Source organism: Lepidochelys kempii, chromosome 20, assembly GCF_965140285.1.
Source record: "Lepidochelys kempii isolate rLepKem1 chromosome 20, rLepKem1.hap1, whole genome shotgun sequence".
In the NCBI taxonomy this organism is placed as follows: domain Eukaryota; kingdom Metazoa; phylum Chordata; order Testudines; family Cheloniidae; genus Lepidochelys; species Lepidochelys kempii.
The window spans coordinates 2,686,773-2,695,778 of NC_136399.1; the positions used below are offsets into that span (position 1 = coordinate 2,686,773).

At 58.7% G+C, this 9,006-nt stretch overlaps 1 protein-coding gene across 3 annotated transcripts; it reads left to right on the forward strand.

The window, feature by feature from the left end:
* The first annotated feature begins 162 nt into the window (after positions 1-162).
* On the forward strand, positions 163-6,332 carry NABP2 (nucleic acid binding protein 2). Of its 3 annotated transcripts, none has more exons than XM_073318778.1 (7): positions 163-224; positions 1,292-1,401; positions 2,149-2,287; positions 3,508-3,579; positions 4,041-4,122; positions 4,492-4,558; positions 4,902-6,332. In XM_073318778.1, exons 2-7 carry the CDS (start codon positions 1,323-1,325, stop codon positions 5,102-5,104), a joined length of 642 nt encoding a protein of 213 aa, XP_073174879.1. In that variant the 5' UTR covers positions 163-224; positions 1,292-1,322; the 3' UTR covers positions 5,105-6,332. The 3 variants fall into 3 exon arrangements, with proteins under 3 accessions (XP_073174879.1, XP_073174883.1, XP_073174880.1); XM_073318779.1 differs by lacking the exon at positions 163-224 and adding an exon at positions 249-532; XM_073318782.1 differs by lacking the exon at positions 3,508-3,579.
* Positions 6,333-9,006: the final 2,674 nt, after the last annotated feature.

A 9,006-nucleotide genomic window follows, 5' to 3' on the forward strand; every position in this document is an offset into this window, starting at 1 on the left:
CGCACATAGGAAAGGCTGGTATCTCCCCCCACTGGCAAATGTCACACGCGTGCAGGGGATGTTGCTGTCCCTTTAAATGCTCAACGCCAGGCCTCCCCCTGCACTGCAATTGGCTGGAGGTGTGGCACGTTCGCCCCTGTCGAAGAGCGTCCCGCTGCTGCGATTGGCTACTCAGAATGCTGCTGGATACTTCCTGGAATGTCTGCAACCCAACGTTCCATCAGGTCAGTTTTACAGGGAAAGGGGGGGGGACCCCCGATTTCTACCCCCATCAGCCCCCGTCTGCGGCAGCCTCAGGAGCTTTGGTAGAGGGGCCTGGAGCCCCCTTGCATGTGGTGCATTGCAGGGCAGGGGGCGCGCATGTGGCAGGGGATGCCTGCACCTCCCCAGCAATTTTCAGTCCCCAAATCCCTGTCTCCTTTTTCCCCCTCCACGGCAAGAATTTCCACCAACACGTGAGCGAACTGATCCTCCGAGGTGAACGAGCCTCCACTTCTCCGCTCCCGGAGAAAAGCACTTTTCTTGCCGCAGGGTGCGTGGGGATGGGCTTGCAGTTTATCCAAAAAGAGAAGCAGGCGTTTTCCCCGGCGGTGGTGTGAAATCAGGGCTGTGATTTGTGCAAAAGATAAAATGCACTTTCCCGGCAGGGATCTGAAGGCCGTGTGTCAGTACCCAGCGTCTGAATTTCTGGTGCAATTTGTGGGTTAAAGAAAAAGATGCAGAGGTGGATTTTCAGTGTGTGTGTGTGTTTTATTTTAATTCGCCTGTCTCCGTTTTGCAAGGTGGACACAGATTTGCAAGCTGGTGACTTTTGCAAAACAGCAAGATGAAATGTTGTTGGTCTGAATCAGGGTTGCAATCCTTGCATACAGAAATAGGTTTTTCTTGCTACGGTCTGACTCATGGCTACAATTTGTGCAGATAGAAAGTAATGCAACTGTATTGTCGGGGTCTCGACTCAGTGAGAGAAATTTGTGCAGAAATGAAAAACAGATGCACTTTTCTTGCAAGAATCTTCAATTGTGGTTGCCATTTTGTACTTTCTTTCCTTTGGGGCTAAATTAACAGCAGGATGTTTCATTCTTCCGACAGGGCATTCCCCTGTTGGCTAACCTTGTGAGGTACCTGTGCCAATTCAATAATAAAAACTTAACTCAGTATTCTGCACATTTCTCCATGTTGGTGCATTCTCTCCACCTTGGCTGCAGTAGCCAGCACCTGCCTTTCCCTTCTGTGCGCTGACTGTCGCTTTCTTTTCAAATGTGGTTATATTATTTTATTATTTGCACAGATAACGTAGCAGAAGCCAGAAGCTGCTCAATATGACGACTGAAACCTTTGTGAAGGACATTAAACCCGGCTTGAAAAACTTGAACCTTATTTTTATTGTACTGGAAACAGGTGGGTATTAATAATGTGCAAGAGATATATCAAATATCTTACTGTAGTGGTTCTCAACCAGGGGTCCATGTGCCCCTGGGGGTACGCAGAGCTCTTCCGGGGTACATCAGCTCATCTAGAGATTTGGCTAGTTTTACAACAGGTGACATAGAAAGCGCTAGCAAAGTCAGGACAAACTAAAATATCACACAGACAATGGCTTGTTTATACAGTTCTACACACCAGATGCTGAAGTGTAAGTACAAGATTTATATTCCGATTGATTGATTTTATAATTCTATGGTATAAATGCGAAAGTCCGCCACTTTTCAATAATAATGGGGCTGGGACACTGCTGTATTTTTATGTCTGATTTTGTAAACAAGTAGTTTTTTAAGTGAGGTGAAACTGGGGGGTAGGCAAGACTGATCCGACTCCTGAAAGTGGGACAGTCGTCTGGAAAGGTTAAGAGCCGCTGTCGTACTGAAATTCCATTTAACTGTTGAAATCAGTTCTCAAACAATATTTGTGGCTGGCTTTCACCCCCTGCCCCAGCTGCTTAGTGATGTCAGTGTCCGTTTTTGAGACACCATAATTGACGTAGGGTGAGGGCAGATGCTTACGTTGGCGGCCGTGACTCGGCTCAGCGTTCATAGGCTTGGGACCTTAGGTCGGGACCACCTTTGTGGTCTGTGTTTGTACAAGGCCTTGTCTAGCCCAAAGGGGCTCATCTGTGTTACCATGGAGATGTCCCGCTCCCCCCTGCAGGTCGGGTGACCAAGACAAAGGACGGCCACGAGGTGCGGACGTGCAAAGTAGCCGACAAAACCGGCAGCATCAACATCTCAGTGTGGGACGATGTAGGGAACCTCATTCAGCCGGGAGACATCATCCGATTGACCAAAGGGTAGGCGAGACCCTGCTGGGAGGGAGGGCGGCCACGGGACCCGATCATGTTGGCGCCTGCCACATGCCCAGCCCGTCAGCCTCAGGCCCCCCAGGGCTCCTGAGACAAGCTCATTCGGGGTTTGATAGACCAGGCTGGGGGCTCCCCTGAGCTCCCCACATCTGAGACTGCGATGCCAGCCCTTCCAGGGGGAGGAGAATGGGCAAGGCTGCTCTTCTCCCTGGCCTTCATTCTCAGCAGAAGGAAAGCGTCCGGTCCCCTTCATTTGTCGAGGGAGATACAAGCCTGAGCAAACAGGCCTGCATCCGCCTGCTCAGAGCTGGCTCCTTGTGGGATCCGGTCGTCTCTATGCTCTGAAATAGCCTGAATTTCCTAACTTTCCAGGCAGGTTGCAAAGGATAGGGGGGTTCGGGAGAAGGCCGAGGGCGGTGGCTGAATTCCTGCTGACGACTTTAACACTGAGTGTGCATTGTATGCTGGTGTCTGGGCACCTTGGGTAGGAGACTTTATTATTTTAAATATATAGATACAATTTCAAAAAAAAAATCCAGTTAGGTCCCTGGAAAAGACCCTTCCTGGACACGCATAGGCACACAGAGTTAATGTCAGTGTAGTAATATGACACCAGCTCTCTATCCCTGGACATTGGAGGCGGGGGGAGTTACGGTAAGCAGGTAGGACTGATCTCAATGGATTCAGCATGTCGGCTTAGCTTAGACATGACTTCAGGGCAGGATTTTACTGTCCCTGTATCCCCAGGAGAAATCCTTGTCATTCTGAGTGGATGGAGCTCATCTCTTCCCCCTGCCACCCCCAGACAGGCTAGCGCTGCACCCGGAAACTGCCACTGCATTTGTGGGAGCCCCTTGAAAGAATAATTAGAGCGCCCCCTGGTGGCATTGCTGAAGCAGCACACAGTGTTGCTGGGCAGGCGGGGTGGTTCTTCTCTCCTTTCATAAGGGGTTGTGGGAAACAGTGTGTAAGTCAGAGCGGCCCCAGGGCTACTCTAACTTACATCGGGGGGGGTTCCCTGGCTAGCCCCAGAGCACTGGGAGCACAAAGGTGCCTCCCTCAAGTGCAGGTTCAGGGGAAGTGAGAATTGAGGCCCCTAGTTCTGCACCCAGTCCAGGGTGCGTGTCCTGTGTGAGATTTCTGGCCTGCAGCCGCTGGGCCAACCCCGCGCAGTTAACCCCAGATCTCGGCATTCCTCTTGCTTTCAGCTACGCATCAGTTTTCAAAGGCTGCCTGACCCTCTACACGGGCCGCGGAGGAGACCTGCAGAAAATCGGAGAGTAAGAAAGGCCTTTCGGCTTCCCTGGAGGAGCCCTGGGGGTGTCGCTCCCTGGAGCCTGGCTCCTTAGAGGCTGGGGAGGGGAGAAGTGTGGGGGAGCCCCAGAACTGGAGCGATTTGCCACCGGGGCTGACCAGGCAGCCAGCCCAGCTGGACCTGTGGGTGTCTACTCAGGAGTGACTGGTGTTCAGAGCAGGGTGGGGGTGGGGAGCCAGGACTCCTGGGTCCTGTTCCCAGCCCTGGGAGGATGGCCTGGCCTGGTGGTTAGAGCAGGGGAGACTGGATACCTGGGTATTGTATTCCCAGCACAGTTGGAATCAAGATCCTGGCCTGAGACAGTCCAGGTCTCTCGCTGCTGGAGAGTCAGGGCATCCCCTCCCCCAGGATAAGGCTGAGTGCGAGGGGAGGAAGGGGTTGGCCAGTCTCCTGGTGGCCTCACTGACCTGCCATTTCCCTCCCTAGGTTCTGCATGATTTACTCCGAGGTCCCAAACTTCAGCGAACCCAACCCAGAGTATGTGACCCAGCAGTCCCAGAGCAAAGCCGTGAGTACCAGCCGGTTCCCAGCTGGGGTCAAAGGGCTGCGGGGGCCCATCTAGCAGGGTAATGGGATTTGCTTATCTGCGGATGCCCACGGGGCCTCCTGTGGCCCAGGGAACAAGTCTGTGAAAAAGTCCTCGGGGCTTCCTGCTGCTGCCGACCCCAGGAGCCAGGATGTGCGGCAGGACTTTCCCCCAGGCTCTGCTCCTGGTGGGACGGGGTTGGGTGGGGGTGGATTTGTGGATGTCGGGGACATGCGGCTGTGCTGGCTGCGCCCCAGAAGTGGCCGCATCTCTGTCCCGCGGGTGGCTGGGGAAGTGCGCCAGCATCCCGCGAGATCCGGGACCATGAGTTCTCTCTCCCGTTTCCTTCAGGCCCCGAACGATAACGTGACCCCTGCTGCTTCCCAGACCACCCCGGGCCCCGCCGCATCGTCCCCAGGTAAGGGAGCCCCCCTAGCTCTGCAGGCTGGATGTCCCCCCACCCCTGAGCAAGGCAGGTGGGACATGACCCTGCTTCGGAGCCATTCAGCACTCACCACTCGGAGGCAGTCACAGCTCGAGCCGATTCTCTAGTCCAGTAATGGGGGAGGGGAGTCTAGAAGGTTAGAGCAGAGCGGTCTGGGAGCCAGGACTCCTGGGTTCTATCCCCAGCTCTGGGTGGGGACTGGGGTGTAGTGGGTAGAACAGCGGGGGCTGGGAACCAGGACTCCTGGGTTCTCTGCCCAGCCCTGCCTTGGTTTCGCTGTTCATTTCCCTGTGTAATCTGTCGCTTTTGTTTTCAGCTGCCGACAACCAGAACGGCAACGGGCTGAGCACCCCAAGCCCCAGCGGCCCCACACACCCGCCGAACGTCCCGTCCCACCCCACCAGCGGCCGGATCACCAGGAGCCAGCCAAACCACCAGGGCGTGGGCTCGGCCGGGTCTGGATCATCCTCCAACCCTGTCAGCAATGGCAAAGAGACCCGGCGAAGCAGCAAGAGATAACACCGCAGGGTCGGGACCCCCCGCCCCAGCTCTGTGCCGGCTCGCCCCGGGTCCCACTGCCGAGGCTGGGAGGAGGCTGGGCCAGGGGGCGGGAGAGACCATGGCCAGGCATCGCTACGGGCTAGATCAGAGACAGCGAACCAAGAGCGTTTTAGTCGCCGCGGTCGTGTCCATTTTCACCGGGACTGTGGCGTTCTCCTGAGCAGTGACGGGGAGGGGGGCGCCCCCCATTGGAAACCGTCCCTTTATCTTCACAGCTCTGCTCTGAGACTAAACTGAGCCACAGCCAAGTGCCCCCGCTGGGATCCCCACATGCCCCTCTGCGGGGGGGGCTGCCGGCTCCCCCTCCCTTCCTCCCTCCCTCCCCAGCTCACTGGATTTCGTTCCTTTGGTGGGTTTTTTTGTGTTTTGTTGGGTTTTTTTGTTTTTTTTTTGTTTGTTTTTTTTTTACAAATATCCTGAAACTTTTTAGAAAACTTTAAAAAAGCTGCTTTTGCCAGGTGTGGTCAGTGGCCAGGGGGCAGCCGGGGGGGACTGCTGAGGCCTCCTCCAGGTGTAGGATGGGGGGCAGCGGCTCCCCTCTCCTTGCCCCCGGGAGGGGCCCGTTTGAGTCTTGGTGTCTCAGCGGAGGCTGCCTAAGACTGAGCGTGGAGCCAAATCTCCCCTCCCCTCCCCCCAGGCCAGCAGCAGCTCAGGGAACCTCGGGGCACACACGGCGGAAGGGGGGAGAGATGGGGTGGGGCACTGGTTCCAACTCAGGTTGGCCGTGAGCCCTGCCTGGGCGCTCTGGGCCCCACCCTGCGTGGAATGAGTTTGCTGGGTCTCAGGCCAGTTCCTAGGAGGTCACCACGATCAACCCCCCGCCCCGCAGATGGCAGCCCCCTCGCAGCCTGGAGCTGGTGGGGGCAGCTCCCGGGACAGGGGCTAGGTGGAGGATTTGAGCTCCAGGCCCCCAGGACAGACTCACCCAAATCACTGTCACGTCTGCCCACACGGGGAGGGATCCCCCAGCAGGATCGGGCCTGGTGCTGACCTTGGAGCTGTTCTCCCTTGCCCGCTGGTTTGGAGAATGCTCTCCCCCCCCCAGCCTGATGCTCCCAGCCACCCCCCCCTCTTTTATTCTGTTTTAACTCCCCCCCGAAACTCCCTTCTCTTGTCTCACCCAAGCTGAGTCGCTGACCTGCCCGGGGCTGCGTTGGAATAAAGGCCGTGCCGCCATCCCCCTCCGCCTGCCGTGTGGTCGCTTGCGCCCGGGCCCCAGGGGAACTTTTGCACCAGCCACAGCGGGCCTGGTCTGCTGGCGTCAGCCCCCCGAGTCCGGCCCCAGAGCAGCTTGTAGTGGCTGAGATCAAACTCCCCCCCGTTCCCAAGCCCCATAACAAAGCCCAGCCCCGTATGCTGGCGGCAGCGTGGCCCCGCTGGGCGTTATACTGGCCAGCCGGCCCAGTCCATAGTCATAGATTGGAAGGCCAGAAGGGGCTGCTCCTGTCCAAGTCACACTGGACATTAGACGGAAAAATCTCTCCCCTGGGCAGGACAAGGCCCGTCCCCAGGGCACGATTCCTCCTGCTGCGCAGCGAGCTCCAAGTGGGCACAAACTGCGAAGGGAGGCAGCGGGGCCCAGTGGGGGGAGGGCTGTACTGGGCCGCAGGAGACCTGGCTTGTAGCTCCCCAGCTCTGTCCCTGACCGGTGGGGTGACCGCGGGGGCTGGATTTGAACCCAGGAGCCAGGTCCCTGTTCCTGCCATGAGATGACAGCGCCCAGGGTCTGTGCAGGGCTGCAGCTTGGGACCAGCCCCCTCCCTCTGCACCTCGGCCAGCGCCCTGCAGGCTGATGGGGCAGGAAACCCACATGGGACTCACCCTTTTAGTCTCCTCCCTTCAGGCCCTCTTGGGTGGGGGAAGGGGCTGGGCTTCGGGGAGACATGCCTGACCCTTGCCCCTCAGGTACTGGAGCAGCCAGATTTTGTGCAGCGAAGGGCAGGGACCAAGACGCCGCACCAGGTAAGTGCATTTCCTTTCCCCGCTTCTGGGGGGGCCAGATCACCCGTGAGCGGGGGGGGGGGGGTAAAGCCCCAGTGCTGGCAAAGACTGCAATGAAGCAGCCCTGAGTGCTGCCAGAAAAGAATCAGCCCCCAGTAAACCAAAGGTGGGGCTGGAGCTGGCTCTGGGGCAGAGGAGGTGGCCAGATGCAGCCCTCTGGGTGGGTGTGCAGACAGCATCAGGGCGGTTTCCCAGAGGCTGTTCCTGGCGTGTTCGCCCGGTGTCCTGTCTGGGGAGGCGGAAACCTCATGGCGCGAAGTCAGCGCTGAGGGTGGCGGCAGGGCGCCCCCATGGGAAGACAGCATTGTTTGTACAGCACCTGGCGTGCTCGGGCCTGGCTCTGGGTGGGGCTCTACCCTGCTGCGGCTGATAACTACACCCACGACACTAGCCCAGCTTGGCGCGTCCCAGATGTGTCCTCAGGCTCTCGGGCAGATCTAGCAGGTTGGTAACACCACGGGGTGGATGGGAAGCGGCTGGGGTAGGATTCCCTCCCTCGGGAATGCCATAGGCCAGGACCCATTCCTGGGGCTGGTAGCGGGGAGAGTTCCAGGCGGCCTGTTGAGCACGTGAGGTGACAGAGCCACGCCAGCTCTCCCACTAATCGGGGCAATTCCCAAAGCCCCAGCGCCCGGAGTCACGTGAAAAAGAGATGGGCATTTCTAGGATTTTAACCCTGTGACACCCAGCTGTCCATCATCTGCCAGGCCGGGGTCATGCCCTGTCCATGCTGCATTGGAGCTGCCAGAGAGTTTTCCAGGCCAGCAGGGATCGGGGGGGCAGCCATGGGACCTGCCCTAGATATTGTGCAAACAGCCAAGTAGATTTACCTTTGGCCCGAACTCTCCAGGCGTGCGGGGTAGGACAGATGGGAGAAGGATTTGAGATTCCCAGTCACCAGCTCTGGCCTACCCCAGCACCCTCCCCCCTTGTTCCCCCTCAGCACCTGCCCCTTGATTCCTCCTGCTGGAGGGGCAATAAAGTGGGGGGGGGAAGGGGGAGAAGCCACATGGGCCACAGCAGCAGCCTGCACCTCCCCGCCCCCCCAGGAACTGGACATTGGACTTTTCTGACAATCCTGCCTCTGGGGCCCAGAGCCCCCAGCTGGTGCTGCCCCTTGCTCAGTTCTTGCCCCCCAAGAGCCAGGGCAGGGCAGCTGCTTGGTTTGACACAGGGCTGGCCTGGGAGGCGGGTGGGGGGACCCGGCGCTGGCTTCATATCTGAGTTATCACCCAGGTGAATCATTAACTCCTATTAATAAAGCCACCTGGGCTTGCAAAACTGCCTGCCAAGGACACATGCTCCCCCTCCCACAACCCTACCCTTCTCCAGGGGCTGGGGAGGCCTTCCCCCCAGCGGTGAGTTCCGCAGGCCCGGCGCTGGGTTCCCTTCGGGGCAAGGGGCAGCTCCCTGACTCGTCGGCCCCTCGGTCCAGCGGCGCACGGCAGCGGGGCCAGCTTTTGAGGGGCTCGAGTCCCAGCGCGGGTGGGGGCAGAGGGAGCGACACGTGTGCGGGGAGACGCACAGCTGGGCCCCCTCGGATCCAGGCGCTCTGACCCGGCGTTTAACTCCGCCAGCGCGCAGGCTCCTCATGCCCGCTTCAAACCCCCAGCCCAGCTGTGAGCGCTCCCGCGGGCCGGTCCTCGCTGCGAGCCGGGCGAGGGAAGAGCCTGCCCCGGTAACCAGCGGCCCCGCCCGAGGACAGACCCCGCAAGCAGCAGCTGGGTTTTGGCCGAGGCTGGTTCCAGGGCGGATTCCCCCTTTCCCTGGCACCGTGTCCGCTGTTTAGAGACCCCCTGGGACCCTCATCTTGGAGGGAGCGGCGGCGGCCCAGGTCCCTTCCTCAGTTTCCCCAGCTG

Bases quoted from the DNA above. Each gene is read 5' to 3' on its own strand.
- NABP2 (XM_073318778.1), top strand. From the start codon at position 1,323: ATGACGACTGAAACCTTTGTGAAGGACATTAAACCCGGCTTGAAAAAC. The intron at 3,580-4,040 runs GTAAGAAAGGCC...TTCCCTCCCTAG, and splicing joins GACCTGCAGAAAATCGGAGA to GTTCTGCATGATTTACTCCG. The intron at 4,559-4,901 runs GTAAGGGAGCCC...TTTTGTTTTCAG, and splicing joins CCCCGCCGCATCGTCCCCAG to CTGCCGACAACCAGAACGGC.